The sequence below is a fragment of the Musa acuminata genome, chromosome BXJ2-8 (assembly GCF_036884655.1).
Source record: "Musa acuminata AAA Group cultivar baxijiao chromosome BXJ2-8, Cavendish_Baxijiao_AAA, whole genome shotgun sequence".
In the NCBI taxonomy this organism is placed as follows: Eukaryota; Viridiplantae; Streptophyta; class Magnoliopsida; order Zingiberales; family Musaceae; genus Musa; species Musa acuminata.
In genome coordinates this window covers 31,103,142-31,123,438 of record NC_088345.1, presented here as the reverse complement: position 1 = coordinate 31,123,438, position 20,297 = coordinate 31,103,142, and the positions used below count along the sequence as shown (strand labels likewise).

At 34.4% G+C, this 20,297-nt stretch overlaps 1 protein-coding gene across 1 annotated transcript; it reads right to left on the bottom strand.

Moving 5' to 3' along the window:
- Window positions 1-1,296: 1,296 nt before the first annotated feature.
- On the bottom strand, window positions 1,297-2,097 carry LOC103973972 (NDR1/HIN1-like protein 13). Its single transcript, XM_009388677.2, has one exon. The coding sequence runs from the start codon at window positions 2,095-2,097 to the stop codon at window positions 1,297-1,299; it is 801 nt and encodes a 266-aa protein (XP_009386952.2).
- Between the last annotated feature and the right edge of the window lie 18,200 nt (window positions 2,098-20,297).

Below are 20,297 nucleotides of genomic sequence, written 5' to 3'. Positions count from 1 at the left end.
AGTCTTGACTCCGGCGTAACTCTTGCTGCATGTTTTACTTTCATCATAGTTAATCCTGTATACTTATCTCAACATATGGATTAGATAACAAATGACAATTGACTTCATAATCAAAATCCGAGATTCAACATCGAACACATACGAAGCTTTGAAGTTTTTAATTTATCTATACCTCCAAATACACTTTTTTATAGGGCTCTTATATCTTTTTTTTTTTTTTTTTTTTGCATGTTTCATTCATTTAATCTTTTTAGTTTTCATTAATATTGGGATCTTGTAGATCATAATCAATAAAACTATTTTCAATCAAATTCTATAGTCCTTCTAAAATAAATAAAGTTCTCATTTTAACAGCTTAAAATTGATAATTATTTATTATCTTTGAAGATATGAAAACAAATTAATTGAAATACTTATTCCAACATCTATCATCTCATTTTTCTTTTTTTTCTCACTTTCTGTATATACTAATCTCCTCTTCTTTTTTAATCGGTATACTTTAGTTGTTGTTGCTTCGAAAATACCATATGCTTGTTTGGTTCTGCACAACTTCCAGAAGACAACAGATGAAATATATTAAGATGGAGAAGTACTTTAATCTATAATGCTTTCTTTTGAAAAATTAAACAACCACGTAGCATGCGATCTTAGGAACCTTTCCAAGAAATCATCAACTTTAGAACTATTCCAAAATGGATGAACAGTCAGTCACCGTTCCAAAATTGTTCCAAATCATCACCATTCTTTGCATGAGATCTCAGAAATCATAACCCATTTGAATTAGTTTTATCACTAGTATGGTAGGTAGGTTAGGACAAAATTTTGCACGATAAGTAGTAGTTTGCCAACATTAGATGTCACAAACTTCAGTTGCATCTTAAAACAAGGTTTTCCAAGTAAAGAGTAATCGAAAAGAAGTTGCCGAGACAATTACCTAGTGGTAACATGCCGATGAATTTGATCCTTTCTTCAGAAGTTATGTAAACATGCAACCAAGAAGAAGAGTGAAAGAAATTTATTTCTGGATAGCAGAGTACACATGCAACTAATGATCTACTTTTCACACCCCCTGCGAGTTACATTACTATACAAGAAGTAGAGGAGGCATGGGATCGTCAAATGGATTCAATAATCTCTATATCACAACCTTAACACACGCATATAGACACCAGCTAAACTGGTCCAAACCTGAAGAATAAGAAAGAAAAAGGAAATGAAGGAGCAATTTGAAGAAGGGGAAAAAGCTTTGGGAAAGATTTGATTTCTTTTCAGTTCAAACTTCCATTACCACCTCCGTCATTGTTGAAGGTTGGTCTTACACTCTTGGGACAATATACGTGCCTCTTTCACCAGTCTTCTTACTCGAACATCACAGGTTACGTACATGCTCATCACCCCCAGTTCCACCCCTCCGACCCTAGGCTTCACCGTGAACTCAGCTGCTAGCTCGAGCGGAATGACGTCCTTGGATCCCTTTAGACTCATGTCGATCACTTTCGTAAGCAACATGTTGGAGCCATGAAGAACCAGTCGAAAGGTGGTCGTGTTCTTGGGCCCTTGGACGAGCGCCGGCGTCGTTCCAGCTGCAATGTGGACACCTTTATGGAGGACGACGGTCTTTCCACCGGCCTCGTAGGAGAACCCCATCCCCTTACTTGGATTTCGAACACGCATGGTGAAATCGCACTCCGGCTTCGGGTGAGATCCTTTGGTGGTGGTGTGCGGCGAGCTGTTCACGGAGAGGCGTTGGACCGTGAACGTGGGACTTCCAGGCCTCACGGTGACCAAGATCACGCCGGTAATCACTATGGCGAGGAGAAGGACGAGGAGGACGGCGCCGAGGATCCATTTCAAGCAGCCGAGGCACGGGCTTCGCCGCTCGTTTTTGTCCCTGTTGCGGTACTGCTCGGCCAAGTGGGCATTCTCCGGCGGCGGGACGCGGTATATCTGGTCCTTGGGGACTTGAACGACGTAGGTTCCGTTCTGGAGCGTGGTCTCCTTATCGGACTTGTCCGCTTCGGCAGGAGGAGGGACATGGAGAGTAACGGCGGTAGATGTTGGCCGAGGCGGTGTGCAGGACAGCGCCTGCTCCGCCATGGGGGTGGGGGGGCGGGGGGGGAGCGTAGGGTGCGGTGGCAGTGAACGGAAGAGAAAAGAAGAGGAGGAGGAGGTGGTGGTGGCGGTGGTGAGGGGTTGCATGGGGAAGGTTGGAGAGGGAAAGGGTTGGAGAAACACCCGCACACGTAGCAGACAGCTCCAAGCCAGCCTTGGAGATGCTATTGTTGTCCACAGTTGACCTATTCAAGGGTCAAACTTACCAACTACCATGGACCGGCATCAACTGTCTTGAGCCCGGTTCAGGCTGCAGGACACAAACCAACGACTCCTTTTCATGCATGCTTTCCTATGTGGCTCCTCTCTTTAGATTTCTCTTCTCTATTAGCTCATTGTTGTTTATTAGGAAGAAAGACCAACTAATTGATCATTCATACACACAGTTGTGAATTTATAACAATAGTTCATCAGATTTATTTGTTAGAAAAAAAAAAAGGAAAAAGTGAGACAAATGCATATATGCTTTTAACAACTGATTTACTTGTTACTTGTGCTGTTATCAATTGCATCAACATGCATGGTTGTCAAAAACATTGTTTTCGAACCCATCAAGAAGTCTCTACTGGGACCATTGTGTGATCATGGATTTCTTCTTGTCTAAACTTCTTTACAATGATGACTTACCAGCTTGCGGTGTTGAGGCAGAAAGTGACGAGAAGTAAAAATATTTTCCTTTTTCCCTGCAGATGTCCCATTGTAAAGTAAATTATTTTCCTTTTTGTTTTCCTTGGATTAAAAGAACAGTTTCCTGGTCACAGTTCCTATCTGGTGAGGAGTCCTACTATGACTCCAGCTAGGGCTATCAACTGTATGATAATTGATGGTGCTTAAATGTCTGGAAGTTTTAGGTTAAAGCTGGATCTGCTGTCAAAAACAATCTTAAATTTTTTTTTCAAAAGGAAAAAAAGATAAACTTTACTTGCTATATTGAAAGTAAGTACGACAATTCGTATCACGGTGAATCAAAATATCAAACATTTAAGATTGGCAAACAATGTTAGCAGTAGAAGATCTAGAATTTATAAATTTAGCAAAGATTCAACAACTATTAAGAAAATATGTCAACTTCAGAAGATTGTATTAATGCCCATGAATGTCTAGGTTTCAAGGATCGATCTGAGTGTATTTTGATTAGTGAGTTATTAAAGAATTATTTTTTTTCAAAATATTCATAAAAGATTTGTGAGTAGCTCGAAAAGATAATAAAATATCATTAAAGAAAAGGGAAAAACTTGAAGGATATTTTATATTGACAACGAGTAGCAAATTTATCATCACATTCTCTTTCTAAGAGAAAAGAGGGTATTTGCATCAAAAAAATTAAATAGAAAAATAGTCTCACATCCTCAACTGATGAGATAATTCATCAATTAACTTAAATTAATAATAAGATAATTATTAAACTCTCATAAGTGACTTAGCTCACTTTTGATATATGACTTAGCTCACTTATGATGACTTTACATTGTGATGTAACCTTTTGGCTTTGTCTATCGGTAGAGATTTTCTACTCGAGTCTCTCACCATATCCGTAATGCTAAGTCAGTTTTAATATTAATTATCACATCCTATGCTAAAAATATAATTAACTTGTCAAATTTGTTGAACATAAACCACTTATCCAAAATACTTGAACTCAATTTAACAATGGTGCATCTATCGAATCCTTGAGTTAATGTAAGTCTAAGCCCACTCTAATCTAGGGTATTATAAATAGGTTGCCCTCCCTAATCCCATGTTGACTTCTAAAGTGTTAGGGAGGACTTTGATTAATAAAGTATCCAAAAACTTAGCTCATCTGAAAGCAATATGATAGCATTCCAAGACTCCAAACCTTTTCAATATCAATTTTAACTAAAATGATTAGATCTTTTTGAATTAAAGAGGAAACTAGTATTAAGTTTCAAAATTTGATGATAAAATTAATTGATAAATTAATATTATGCTAAGTGATGTAGAAATTCTTTTACTATGGACTAGGACCACTAAGGTGTAAATATCAAGCTAGAGAGTCGGATATTATGTTTGAAGATTATCATGTTAAAAATTAGACTTCAGATTCAAGCTTCATGCCAGAGGATTGAATATCCCGTCGGAAGATCTGATACTGTGGTAATATCAACATGCAGAAGGATCAAGCGATGCGTTGGAGATTAGAGAGCCTTAGATAATTTATAAATATGGTTTGAAAAATGATTATTTTCAAATCCGGATGGTTACTCAACATAAACTTTTTTAAAAATAAAATTATTAATAAAAATATTTTTGACATCTATTTAAAATAATTTAAAATTTTTAAAACATGTATAGGTAAGGAGTATCTTTATGGCTTCAAGTCTAGCCACTAGAGTGAACATTTCTTTATAGTCTATACCTTCTTTTTGGTTGAAATATTTGACTACTAATCTAATATTATTTTGAATTATGATAACTTATTAATATTGCTTATTCCTAAAGACTTATTTAGTACCAATTACAAGAAGATCATTAAATTTATGAATAAGCATTTAAACTTTATTTTTTTCAAATTGATTTAGTTTTTCATGTATTGTCGAGAACTATGAGTCATTTTTAAGAGTATCATCAATGAGAATATAATCAAAGGTACAATAATTTAATATTATATATATATAATATGATATTTATTTAATATATTAATTTATTTACAGGACACATATGTTGGTGAGGAACAAGAACAAAATTGAAATTACCCCAACTCTAAAAGGAAAAAAATTAAAATTATAAGATTACATAAGATACTCAAATAACATGGACTTGGCTCTCTTATGACCTTAGGCTTCGAGAAAGTCGATATCTCCCATTATGATCCTTCCATAGTATGTTCTACCATACCTAACATATGAAAGAATTAATGAGGGGCTCTTCCGTTGATAGTCCAAAAGCTATATAGATTTAAAATATATCAAGTCTTAAAACACAACTCTTATTTCTTTAGAAAAAATAAGTTATTTAAAAGAATATATGATATTAGAGATAAATGATCGAAAGTTCATATTCCATAGACCTCTAAAGATAGATCGAGGATCGTTGAGCCCTATAAGAGGTGGAAAGGAGAAATTTTTCCAAAGGTGATAGAAGTAATTATATTTTTAACATAATTAATTTGATTATTTTTACTAATATTTCTCATGTTGCATATTTTTCCAAAGGTGATAGAAGAATTTACAATAAGTTTGCCAAATAATTTGATTATTGAATAAGAACTTGTCGAATTATCATTTGTTATTTGTAGTGTAAGTTGTTTGACATTTTAGAAAAATAAAATGTTTATGTGTAAATGCAAATCTTTTTGGTTTTTATTGGATGAGAGAGAATTTACTAATAGAGAGGTTCTAGATACTACTGAGTTTATTCTTTGTCATGATGTTGTACAATTTAGACAAAAGTTTTGGCTATCATGTTCTTGTGAAGTGGTTTTGAGGTAAACTAGTATATTTATTTGTTGTTCACAAATTTATTTTACTTTGTGATGGATTGACTAATATTTTTATTGATTTTTAATTATAGAAAGCATATTATTCATTTGGAATATAAAATTATAATATTAGTTGTAAAATCACTCTTAATGACTCAATCGATATATTTTTATCCCACTATTTAACGACAACCATTGACATATGATGATGATAGATATTCAGAAGAAAATGTATTTCCATTATAATTGTCTCCCTAAAAAATTGCATTCAAACATATTTAGATGAATAGTAAGTGTTCTAATTTAAATAGGTATTTAATAGCATATTTTCTATATTAACTATATATTTTTTTAAAAATGGGTACAAAATTTTTAAAAAATATTGGCTATTGATTTAGATCATCTTCATCCTGACATTTCAAATAAGATCATTAGTAAAGGATCGAAGACTAAGATGCTGAAATATCCTCAACAAGATGGATCGTAAGTGAATTATGTTATTCACATCACTCATTTATAGTGAGTATTGTACTAACACCTTTTTCTATTTTGCAGCAACGATTGCACGATACTTATGATGAAGTATAAGAATCACTTGTGGATGGACTAAGAAATAAAATTTAGTCAAAAAGATAAGTTATTGTATGTCTTCAAATAGCCAATGCTATATCGGACGATTGTTATTAGGTGGAAAGATAGAGAGATTTGATTTAATGAAACATTTGAGTTTGTGTTAAAACATTGTAATTTAATATGTTTAATCTTATATGATAGCATATATTCTTGTATAAATTGTTTAAAAATGTGACTTTATGTTGGTAATCTGATTAATGTTATTATGAATATTTCATATATGTTTGGTTTGTGGTTATTGAACAGGTGTTTGTATTGTGATTCATTGTATGTGATTGTGATATTTCACACGTATGAATTTAGGGTATTTTATTTTTGAAATAAGATATTTTGGGTTGAATTTGTGATCAAGTATAAATACAACTCGAATTTGTGATCAAGTATAAATACAACTCGAATTTGTGATCAAGTATAAATACAACTCAAGTGTAACTCATATTTTAAGATATTTAATATTTAAATTTATCTAGAACTACTAAGCTATTGGGTCCAGCTGGCTTAGATAATTGGGTCTTTAGAACTCAAATCAATAATTAAAAAGAGAAAGATGTGAGATTAGATAGAAAAACGAGAGAAGAGCGTGCGAGCGTTTATGCAGCAGGGCAGCGAGTGCATGTAGCGGCGTGCGTGCAGTGAGAGAACAGCAACGCACAGTGAGAGGAAATAGGAGAGAGAGAGAGAAAAAAAAAAAAAAAAAAGGAGAAAGAGAAAGAGGTGAGGGCAGCGAAGAGTTAGCATGCGTGCAGCAGCAAACAGCGCACGGTGAGAGAAAAGCCAGAGAGAGAAAAAAAAGAAAATAATTAAGATCTTAAGTTTTTTTGCTTGACGATGAATGGCCAAACATCATCAATTTTGGCCTAAATTCTATATAGAAAATCCTTGTAATAAGATTTATAATCTTAACGGTATTGATTTACAGTTTATCCTCTCTGAGGTACTTTCTTGTTATATTCACTTTGTGAGATCTAAAATTCTTTTATGATGAGATTCATATATGTGACGAATATATGCTATTCTTGAGTCAAGATATATGATCTTGATGTTATTGTAATCCTCTTGCTAATCTAGAGAAGACTTATTGTAAACCTGTTATCATTACTATTGATAGTGGAAGATTTAGTCTCACTATGTGATTGATTTATTGCTCTATTATTTATTCTGTTCTAATTGATATTTATATTTTTGATATCAAGTTGGTATTTTGATGAGGAATCCATTTTGATACACAAAGAGGAAAAATAATTATTCCACTTTAACAGGTTTTTCCCAACAAGTGGTATTAGAGCAATAGGTTTTTTTGGTGCTAATTTTTTCTTGTGTGATTGAAATGGAGCAATCAGATGGTATAATTAAATTAAACTCATCAAATTATTCCAATTGGAGGCATATGATGGAAGATTTACTTTATTACAAAGATTTGTATAAGCCCATCAAAGTTAAAGATAAACCTTCTACTATGGACGATGAGGAATAGGAAGTTTAACATAGAAAAGGTATTATCTATATTAGAAGATGGATGAATATAAACTTGCATAAGCATATTTCAGATAAAACCAGAGCTGATGTTGTTTGACAAAGGTTAGAAAACCTCTATGTAAAAAAGATAGTGGGAAATATAATTTCTCTCCTTAAAAGAATTATAAATTTAAAGTATAAAGATGGTGGTAACATTGTTGAGCATATAAGTCTATTTCAGATTCTTACAAACAAGTTGGTTGCTATGAAAATGAATATAGATGATGAGATACAAGGATTACTACTTCTCAACTCTTTACCAGAAAGTTAAGAAACATATGTGGTGACTATCTATAACTCCACGTCAGAGGGAACTCTAACTATAGATATGGTTAAAGACAGTTTGCTAAATGAAGATGCCAAAAGGAAAGAACAGGGTGAATCTTCTTCTAGGGCATTTGTTACTAAAAAATAAGAAAGATGTGGAAGAAGTCATAGTAGAAATTCACATGGTTATAGAGGAAGATCCAAGTCTAGAAGAGATATCAAATGTTTACACTATAAGAGATTAGGTCACATGAAGAAAGAGTGTAGGTATTAGAAGAGAGAGTAGAATGAAAGGGAAAAAAAATGAGAAAGAGACCAATACAGTTGCTGCTGAAGGTGATATCACTATTGTTTGTTATAATGGTTATGTTAGTCTAGTAGCTCAAGATAGTAATTGGGTAATTGGCTCTGGTGCTTCATTTTATGTTACTTCTCATGATGATTGTTTTAGATTTTACATCGCTAGTGATTTTGGTAATGTCAGAATGGGAAACAGTGGTACATCTAAGATTGTGGGTATTGGAGATATTTGCTTGGAGACCAGTATTGGGAGCAAATTTATACTCAAAGATGTAAGACATGTTCCAGATATTCGTCTTAACTTGATATCTATAAGCAGACTTGATGATGAGAGCTTTGCATATTATTTTGGTGAAAGAAAATGGAAACTAATAAATGTTCTCTAATTATGGTAAGAGGAAAGAAGCTTAACTCTTTTTATGTCATTAAAGTTAAGTTACACAAAGAAGAGATTAATGCAATTCAAAAAGGTAAAAGTATAGATCTTTGGCACAAGAGACTTGGTCATATCAGCGAGAAGGGACTTTTAAACTCCTGCTAGAAAGCAGTTCTTACTAGAGTTGCAAAGTATATCTCTTAAATCTTGTGATCATTGCTTAGCTGGAAAAACACATAAAGTTGCATTTCATACATATCCATCATCTAGACGATCAAAAGTTATTGATTTAGTTCATATTGATGTTTGCACTATGCAAACTAAAACTCTTGGAGGTGCTCTTTATTTTGTTATTTTTATTGATGACCATTCTAGAAAAAAATGAGCTTTTGCTTTGAAATCTAAAGACTAGGTACTTGATGTTTTCAAAGAGTTTCATATTAGTATTGAAAGAGAAACTGACAGAAAGCTAAAGTGTGTTCAATCAGATAATGGTGGCGAGTATAGGATCCTTTTGAGAATTATTGCAGGTTCGATAGTATCAGGCTTGAGAAAACAGTTCCTAAAACTCCTCAGCAAAACGGTGTGGCAGAAAGGATGAACAGAACCATTGAAGAAAGGATTAGGTGTATGCTTTCCCATGCCAAGTTACCTAAGTCATTTTGGGAGAGGTTATGAGAACTATAGTTGACCTAATAAATATTTCTCCATCAATTCCTCTAAAAGATAATGTTCTAGAGAGAGTATAGAAAGGAAAAGAGTCTTCGGGTGTAAAGCATTTATTTATATTCCCAAAGAGGAAAGGTCTAAGCTTGATAGTAAGGCAAAAGCATGTATTTTCTTGGGATATGGTCATGAAGAGTTTGATTACAGATTATGGGATCCGATAAATAAAAATATTATTAGAAGCAGAGATGTTGTATTTCTTGAAGACTAATTGTTTGATGATGGTGATAATGTTGAGAAGCCAAAAACCTCTATTTATATTCCTTGGAGTTTGGGTCCAGTTCCTTCACCTGTAGTTCATGATGATCATGAGGAAGATGAACAAGAAGATTATGGTGAGAATGCCAGTGATGATACTTCTACAATTGATGATGTTGAACTAATTGAACAAGCACCTCCATCACCAGTTGAGATTCCATTGAGAAGATCAACTAAAGAGCGACAACCGTCTACCAGATATCTTTCACTTGAGTATGTTATGCTTACTAACGGGGGAGAGCCAGAAACTTACCAAGAAGTTATTCTACATGAGCATAAGAATGAGTGGGTTAAAGCCATGCAAGAAGAGATGAGATCCTTGCTTAAGATCCACACCTATGACTTGGTAAAGTTGCCTAAAGAAAAGAAAGCTCTTAAGAATAAATGAGTTTACAAATTAAAGTTTGAAAATAATAGCTCATAACAAAGATACAAGACATGACTAGTTATAAAAGGATTCAATCAAAAGAAAGGTATTGACTTTGAAGAAATATTTTCTCCTATGGTGAAAATGTCCTCTATCTGAATTGTTCTTGGTTTGGTTGCCCGCTTAAATTTAGAAGTTGAGCAACTTGATGTGAAAACAACATTTCTTCATGGTGACTTAGAAGAAGAAATTTACATGGAATAACCAGAAGGTTTTAAAGTAAGAGAAAAGAAAATCTAGTGTGTAAGCTTAGGAAAAGTATAAATGGACTCAAACAGGCACCTAGATAGTGGTACAAGAAGTTTGATTCCTTTATGATGAGCCAAGGGTATGATAGAATCATATTTGATCATTGTGTGTTTATGAAGAAGTTTTCAGATGATGATTTTATTATTCTCTTGCTATATGTGGATGATATGCTAATTGTTAGTCATGATGCTGGTAAAATTGAAAAGCTTAAAAGAGAGCTAAGTCTTTTGCCTTAAAAGACTTAGGATCGGTGAAACAAATACTTGGCATGAAGATTCTTCGTGATAGGAAGAGAAGGAAGATTTGGCTATCTCAGGAGACTTACGTTGAAAAGGTTCTTGAAAGATTCAACATGAGTAAAGCCAAAGCAGTTTGTTCTCTACTTGTAGGTCATTTCAAGCTTAGTTCGAAACAATATCCTACAAACAAGAAAGAAAAAGAAGAAATATCCAGAGTGCCTTACTCATCTGCAGTAGGCAGTTTGATATATGCTATAGTTTGTACTAGGCCAGATATAACTCATGCAGTTGGAGTTATTAGTCGATTTCTCTCTAATCTTGGAAATGAACATTGGGCAGTAGTGAAATGGATATTAAGATATCTAAGAGGTACTTCTAAGTTATGTTTATGTTTTGACAATGATGAACCTTTGTTAGAAGGCTACACAAATGCAGACATGGTAGGTGATATTGATTCCAAGAAGTCCACTTTCGGGTTCTTGATGACATTTGTAGGGGGAGCAGTCTCTTGGTAATCAAAGTTACAGAATTGTGTTGCTCTATCAACTACAAAAGTAGAATACATAGTAATTACTGAAACCTGTAAGGAAACTTTATGGATGAAAAGATTTCTATAGGAATTGGGCTTGAATCAAGAAGGATATACTATTTACTATGATAGTCAAAGTATCATTCACCTCTCTAAGAATTCAACATACTATTCTAGATCTAAGTATATTGATGCGAGATATCACTATATTCATGATGTGCTTGAGATGAAAGAATTATAGTTGGAAAAAGTGCATACCAATGAGAATGGTTAAAATATATTGACAAAGTCTTTGCTTAAGGAGAAGCTTGAAGTATGTAGGCGAAGAGCGGGCTTGATACAGTCCATCATATAAGTTGGAGGGAGAGAATTATTGGGTCCAGCCCATATGTGGGCTTGGACAATTGAGCCTTTGAAGCCCAAATCAGTAATTAAAAGAGAATAATGTGAGATTGGGCAGAAAAATGAGAGAACGGCATGCAAGCATTTGTGCAACAGTGTGAGGGCAGCCAAGAGTTAGCGTGCATGCAGTAGTGAACTTTAGCGGCGTACTGTGAGAGAAAATGTAAAGAGAGAAAAAAAGAGAATAATTAGGATCTTGAGTTTTTTGCTTGATGATCTGTAGCCAAATATCGTTAGTTTGGGCTCAAATTCTATACGGAGAATCCTTATAGCAAGCTATACAATCCTAACGGTGTTGATCTATAATTTATCCTCTTTGAGGTACTTTCCTGCTATACCCACTTTGTGAGACCTAAAATTCTCTTACGATGAAATTCATCTATGTAACGAAGGTATGCTATTCTTAAGTCAAGATATATGATCTTGATGTTATTGTGATCTTCTTGCTATTCTAGAGAAGTCTTATTGTAAATATGTTATCATTACTATTGATAATGAAAATTTGAGGTGGACTATAGTCCCATGGTTTTTCCCACATTGAGTTTTCCATATTAAAAGATTTGGTCTCACTGTGTGATTGATTTATTGCTCTATTGTTTATGCTGTTCTGGTTGATATTTATATTTTGATATCAAGTTGGTATTTTGATGAGGAACCCATTTTGATATACAAAGAGGAAAAATAATTATTTCGCTTTAACAAGTTTTTCCCAACATATACTATGATTCTAATATGTATAGTAATATTTTTCCTAATTTTTTTTATTTTTGAGTTACTAATTTTTTGAATATGAGATTTTTGGATGAAATATGTGATCGAGAAAAACATAAGTGTAACTCAAGTATAAATCCTTTAACTTTTTCCAAAACATATTCAAACTTCTCTTTAACTACCATGATATGATTTTAAATAGATTTTAGCACCTTTCCCAACCTTTTATAAATTTTAGGTAATTAATTTTTCAAATAGGGGATCTTTATGTTAATTCTATGATTAAGTATAACTCAAAGTGTAAATCATTGAATTTCACTAATCTTATTGAAACTTTTTATAACTATCATAATATAATTTAAATATATTTAGTATCATTTTTCTATTTTAAATAATTTTATGGTGATTAATTGTTGAAGTTGAGGATTTGTCAATTGAATATATAATCGAGTGTAACTCAAGTATAATTAAAGTTTAAGTTAATAAATTATCCCTAAACTTATTGAAACTTCTCGATAAAGATCATAACATGATTCTAATATGTTTAGTATCATTTTCTTCTTGTTTTTTTATTTTAGGGTGATTAATTGTCCAAATAGGGGATGTATAGGTTGACTTTATGATCGAGTGTAACGTAAGTGTAAATAATTGAAATCTCCCTTAAGCTATCCAAACTTCTTCATAACTATCATAACATAATTCACATATGTTTGGTCTCATTTTTTCCAATTTTGGTTTTATTTTAGGGTGATTAATTATCCAAATAAGAGTTTTATAGGTTGAATCTATGATCGAGTATAGCGAAGTGTACTCCGAGTGTAACTCTATAATTATCATTACATGATTATAATATGTTTAGTATTATTTTTTTATTTTATTTTGATTTTAGGATAATTAATTATCTAAATAAGATATTTTTATGTTGAATTTGTTATCAAATGTAACTCAAGTGTAACATGAGTGTAACTCAAGTATGTTTTTCTCAAACATAACCGAACTTATTTATAATTATCATAGCATGATTCTAATATATTTAGTATTACTTTTCTTAATTTATTCTCATTTTTATATAATTTTAGAAATTAAATTTTAAAAAAAGAATACTATAGTTTTATGCCGTACTACCGCTTCGTTTGGGGTGATACCATTGCCCTTAGGTAATGCCCCACTAGGGTTATAGGTGGTACCATCGACTAGTGAGTAGTGTTAGAATTGTAAAGGCACTAAGAGGGAGGGGGTGAATTAGTGCTTTCGAAAAATTATGATTCAAAAATTTTCCTTCGATGAAACTTGTATCGGAAATACGTTTAACTTAGAATATGAGTAAGAGTAGTAAGCAAGTAAATCAATCAATAATAAGAATAAAAAGTATAAAGGAAATACAAATTGATTTATAGTGGTTCGGTCGTCCCGACCTATATCCACTCTTAATTTCTCTTCCGTTGAGACTATTAGTTTTCACTACCGATTTTCTTTTTCAATGAGTGAAAATCAACTACCCTTATTACAACCCTTTCTCTTTTTCACAGGCTCAGGAGAGACCTTTACACCCCTCTTTTACAAAGAGACCTTACTCCTTCCTTAGAAAGACTTCTAAACCCTAGGAGGAAGATACTCAACACTTTAAGAGAGATTACACACTTTTTTTTTTGTCAAAATTCTTTCCCCTTTCTACTCTTTTTCTTATTATCCCAAGTAAGAATAAGTGGAGTATTTATAAGCCTAAAATGACTTTATAAATAGAGCCAAAAATTTAAAACTTTGGGTTTTCGGGGTACTAGCGGTACCATCGTCTATCACCTTGTGCACTAGCGGTACCATCACCTGCACTAGGCAGTACCACTGCCTAACATAGTTTAGGAGATTGTGTTTGGGCGGTACCACTACTTGACACGAGGTAATACCACTACTAACCCTAGCGGCACCATCGTCGGGTTTTCTAAAAAAGTACATTTCATACTTTCCAACTTACAAGCAATTCCATCGCCTGGCCTAGTGGTGCCACCGCTTGGTCTAATTTTATGTTACTAAATTGGCCTACTATGAGGCCCAATTCAGCTCTAATTTAGGCCTAATAAGCCTCTAATCAAGTTAGCGTAGTTACACCCAAAACCAACTCAATTAAAACTTAAACTATTTAGATCAACACACAAATGATTACAAACACGAATCATATGTTGTCTAGCATGCCATTGGTTCATTCGGTGCTTCGTTTGAACCTTCGATGCATCGTCCTCTTCTTCGACGTATTACCTGATCGATTGGCATATTAACCTACCGAAACATTAGATCTTCTTGGCACAATGTCTGATCCTTCTGGCCCGATGCTTGAACTCATGGCATGAAGTCTATCTTCCAACACATCAACCAATCCTCTAGCCTGATGTCCAATCTCTGACATGAAACTCTTTGGCCAAATGTTTGATTCTCCTGCTTCGATCAATTTGACTTTCCATGATCGAAGTTAGTCCTATATCTCTCAAACGCTCATTAGATCATAACTTTATCAATTGATTTCATTATCAAAATTCAAGATTCAACAAACTCCCCCTTTTTTATGATGACAACCAATTGATGATATAGTTTTAACTAAACTCCCCCTATCTATATGTCATATTAAAATAAAATTGAATTTAGAAAAAGATAACCTTCTAATGCTAGTCTTTGAATTCAAGACGAAACAATTTTAGTGAAGGTAACTTTTACACATCATATGCATAGTTAACATATCATATCAAATCATGAGTTAAGATATCGTTGTATGCATAATTTAAAATTATCAAAATTTTAAATCATCATTACTTTGAGTATAATTTCAAATCATCAAGGGACATCATAACATGCATGATTCTAAAACATTAAAATTTTAAATCATCATAACTTCTCCCCCTTTGTCATCAACAAAAAGGAGAAAAGTGTAAATCTTTAGTTCTTCTTTCAAATATGCAAGCTAGCAAGTTTTTGCTATTCTTTGAGATATGCAAGCTAGCAAGTTTTATTTTTCTCTGAAATGTATAAGCTAGCAATTTTTACTTCTCTTTTGAGATGTGCAAGCTAGCAATTTTTGCTTCTTTCTGAATGTGCAAGCTAGTAATTTTTGCTTCTCTTTTAAGATGTGCAAGTTAGCAATTTTCTCTCCCCTTTTGTCATTGTCAAAAAGAAGGAAAGGATACAATAGTGCAAATTTACATCAATATTCCAATCATCACATGAAAAAAATCAAAGATAAGTTCAAATCATGAAAGATTAGTTTAATAATGGGGTATTACAAGTCATAAAAACAAAGGAGTCATATAAATTTGGATAAATCTCTTCTTTTCTAAATAGCGAAAAAAATCTTAGGAAATCAAATAGTAAAATATATTGATTCAAGACATCTCAAGTCATGAATTCTGAGAAATCAAAAGAAAAATCATGATTCATTTAGACAATTCTCCTCTTTAGTATGTTGAATCTCGGATTTTGATGATGAAACTAATTGATAAGTGTTTCTGATTTGATCTGGTTTTGAGTGACGTAGGATGCTTCGATCAAGATAAGACAATTAAAACAAGAAGAATCATGTTGGGCCGGAGGAAAACATGTCAGAAGATTGGATGTCGAGCTAGAGGATCGGTCGACACATCGACAAAAGGCTTCGGGCCAAAAAGAGCAGATATTGTGCTAAGGATATCAGAGCTGCGGAGGTCAACTGGCTGATTAGGCAATAAGCCACAAAAGAGAACGATGCGCTAAAGAATCGGATAAAGTGTCGATGGACCAATAACATGCCGGACAACATGATTCATTCTTTATAATAATTGTCAAGATCAAAGTGTGTTTTATGTGTGCAGGATTAACTATGATAGTAAGGCATAAAAAAAAGGAAGTCCTAGAGTCAAGAATGCGATTTCGTTGGGAGTTTGAGAGTTCGTCGGAAGTCCGGACATTCATCGAAAGTTCTGTTGGAATTGACCGAGAAGTCTAGGAGCTTGCCAAAGAAGCTTATCAGAACTCACTAAGAAGATCATCGTGAAGTCTAGGTGCTTGTCGGGAGTCCACTAGAACATTGCTAAGAGATCGTCGGAAGTTCGCTGGAATATCACTAGAAGCTCACCGGAAGAAACCTAGACTTACGGACTTAGTTTAGTTTAGTAAATATTTTAAAATTCATAGTAGCACATAATTAGGATTACAATTAGGCCAACCCAATTAGGGGATAGTTGAGCCAAGTTTGGGTTGTGTTGGACCAAGAGAAATGCCCAAACAATAACCAAACAAGTGAAACCATCGTAGCACAATCTTTGAGATTGTGTCAGGCGATGTTACCACCCAAACACAGTCTTTTAGGTGGTGGTACCACCAAACTGGGCAATGGTACCAACCAGTGTTAGGCTATAGGCGGTGGTACTGCCCAGTGCAGGCAGTGGTACCATCCAGTGCAGACAGTGGTACCATCCAGTGTAGGTAGTGGTACCACCTGTACCCTAAAATTTCAAGGGATTTAAATTTTAGTAATATTTTTTAAGCCATTTAGGGTCTATAAATACCCTAGCTATTCCTACATGAAGCAGCAAGAAAAGTAAATAAAAACTCTATATTTCTAGAGTTGAAAACCCTTATAAAGTATAGAGTCTCTCCTCCTAAAGTTTAGAGACCATTCTAAGTGAGAGTGTGAGGGAAGCTTTGTAAAAGGGGGGTGTAAAGGTTCTCTCCTGAGCCTACAAAAGGAGAACATAGTTGTAAGAAGAAGGTTGATCTTCGTCTATTAAAAGAAGATCATTATAGATGCCGGTGGCCTCGACAGAAGGGGAATCGACGGAGTGGATGTAGGTCACGGCGATCGAACCATTATAAAAACTTGGTTTGCATTTCTATTCTTACTATTTGCCTTCACTGCAAACTACTTACTTGCTTTACTTTCATTACACTTATGAATATGATTTCAAAGTTAACATCTCTTCGAAATGATTTTCGTCGAAATCGGTTTTAATCGAACGAAGATTTTTTAAACTGACGTAATCTTTCTGCTACACTAATTCACCTCTTAATGCCGACTCGTTCCTAAAAGTTAGTATCAGAACCTCATTATTTCTTGCTTGGTTTAACACCTAAGAGAAAAAGCTCTTTTTGGCTTTCAAGAGGGATTTTCTCTCATTCGTCCTCCCTTGTTCAATGGAACGGACTACACATATTGGAAAACTCGAATGAGAGTTTTCTTACTTTCTTTGGATTTGAGTTTATGGAATATTGTCGAAATCGGTTTTCGAAGGTCTTCTCTTCTAAAGAACTATTAGAATGATTTAGAGAAGAAGACTTTCTCTTTAAATACAAATGCCATGAATGCCTTATTTTACGCCTTAGATAAAAATGAATTCAATCAGATTTCTATTTGCGAAACGACTTTTGACATTTGACATACTCGTGAAATCACACACGAAGACACTACTAGAGTTAAAGATTCTAAAGTCAATCTTTTAATACATGATTTTAAATTGTTTCATATGAAACCAAGCGAAACTGTTGTTAACATGTACACCCATTTTACGGATATCGTCAAAAGTTTAAAAGCACTTAGTAGAAGTTTTTCGGATTTTGAACTTGTAAACAAAATTTTACGTTCTCTTAATAAGAGTTGGTATCCAAAATTAACCATAATATAAGAGGCAAACGATCTTAATAATTTTTCACTTGAAAAACTTTTTGGTTCATTAATGACATATGAAATAACGCACAATGCACAAAATAAACTTGAGAACAACCTTTCAAAGAACAGAAAAGATTTCAGACTTAGAACAATCGAAGACCACTCGAGCATAAGCTCAAGTGATGGTGAAATTGAACTCTTCACTATAAAATTTAAAAAGTTTATAAAACAAAAATTAAATAATCGAAGACTTCTCGGCTGGTTGCTGTAGAACTTCTAACGAACTGTCACGGACTTAGCTGGTTTTGCCTAAGTCGTGCGGCACCATTGTGTGTTCGTCCGCAAAGGTCAGCCTCCCCGAAGCCTTCCATGTCCCTTAGGATCCATAAAAGAGAGAACGGGTTAGAGAAAACACCTCAATCAGGATCCACAAGCAAACATCTCCGAAAAACACTTCATAGACAATGCAAATTACAAACAGACTTTACAAGCTCTAAACAGTTGCACAACAAAAGGGTAAAATGGTCCATTATAGACTGAAAATCTCTCGCACATATCCACATGACACAACCTTTATTTACAAGCCTAAATAGGCCACCAACCTAACTGAAATGAGACTATTAAGCCTTCGGCCGTCCCTCTACATGTTGTACAAAGCATGAACATACCAAAAGACACGGACATACATAAGCATTACATCAAACATCCTATTTAGAAGTTTATCTGTGACATTCTCCCCCACTTATTCCTTCGACGTCCTCGTTGAAGCCTTTGTCGACACTATAACTCCTCACCTTTGTTGAGTCTTCAATTTTCTGCTCCAACTACAATGCGCCTCTTGACTCTCAACTGCTCTCCGCTACTATTTATGAGTAGTCGATCCTTTGATCTACCATGTTGCTTCAACTCGCCAATGACTCTAACTCTAGTGTGGGGTTGGCTGAGTTGTGTTGATCCTTGTTGATTCCTGCGAATCCTCCAGATGAAGGAAAAGACCATCCTTACTACGCCAGTCTCTCAAATGCCTTATGCTATTTGAATTGGGTGGATGCTTGTTGGAGCTTTTAACGAGCATCGTCTCGCAAACTTCTGAAGCTTTGGGTCCTTCCTCCACAAAATTTGCTCATTGACTCTTCTTTCACTTAGTTGTCACATCCAAGTAGGTTCGCATCACTTCAGTTTTCGATTGGCATTTTGTTGGAAAATGAAGCGGACAATCTACTCTTAGTAACACTAATCACTGTTGGTGAGGATTTGACAACTATTGTCTTCCATTATCTTCGAAGGGTCTTTGAACATATTCTGAGCTCCTCTACTGGATAGATAAGAGAATTGGGGTACTCGGTTTCGCCCATTCTCTTAAGGGTTGAGAAGGCAAAGGTTACTTGACTTCGCCCACCTCCTCGAGGTTGTACTCCATGCATCGAGCTGGTTACTGGCATTCGCCTGCTCTTTGCCCACACTTCTAAAGCACTTGAAGTGTTTGCACTCCATGTGTTGAGTTAGCTACTGTGATTCACCTTCTCAATGCCATCGAACTTCTGGAATGCAGGATGTTTTCACCCCAACTTGGAGTAATTCTCTAATAGATTTGGTCGTCTTTGGGATTGTATCATCTTCTCCATCAACCCTGCAGCCTACTCCTCTGAGTAGCGAAGGTACAACACCACGTACTGCCTACTTCGTTCCTTGGTCGTGCACTCTTGGCCTGACCCAAAGTCCTTCACTTTCGGCTATCTTGATGAGAAACTCATTGACACCGGTCTTACGAAGTTCCTTGGCCTCTGCCCTTCAGCCTTGTCTCGGTACTTGGAGATTGCCTCTGTGACAAAGAGAGAGATATCTTGCTTGCTTGCACATCTAAAGAGAAGAAAAAATTACAAAAAGAGGCAAAACTTTTTAGTTTGCTCATCTTATAAGCAAGAAATGCTATTTTGCAATCTCAAGAGAAGCTTGCCTATCTCAAGAAGCAAAACTTGCAACTTGCATATTACAAAAGGAAGTAAGAATCGTTAGCTTGCACACTTCAACAAGAAAGTTATCTTGCATTTGCTTTCAAAATATTGCTAGCTTACACCTTCTAAAATAAAATAAAAATAAAAAAAATTGCTAGCTTGTATGTTGTAACCTTGCTATCTCACTACCTTGCATATCTAAAAATTGATAGCATGCATGTTCTAATATGATGTAGCACTTGCTAAATTTGCTATCTTGCATAATAATTAAAATGGAGATTATGTCTAGTATGCAATAATTTGAACTTATATTTCAAATACTTGATAGTTGAACTTCTCCTTTTTGTTGATGACAAAGGGGGAGAAGTATGATATTATGCATAAGTTTTATGATAACATATTGATTGGATTTTTGAATCCAAGAGTTCTATCAATATGGCATATTGATAGGGTGAGTTTGTTTAAACTCCGGGAGTTAAGGTTAATTCTGTCATCAATGGGTTGTCATCATTAAAAAGGGAGAGATTGTTGAA

Excerpts from the sequence above, each read along its gene's own strand:
- LOC103973972 (XM_009388677.2), bottom strand. The coding sequence starts at position 2,097 with ATGGCGGAGCAGGCGCTGTCCTGCACACCGCCTCGGCCAACATCTACC.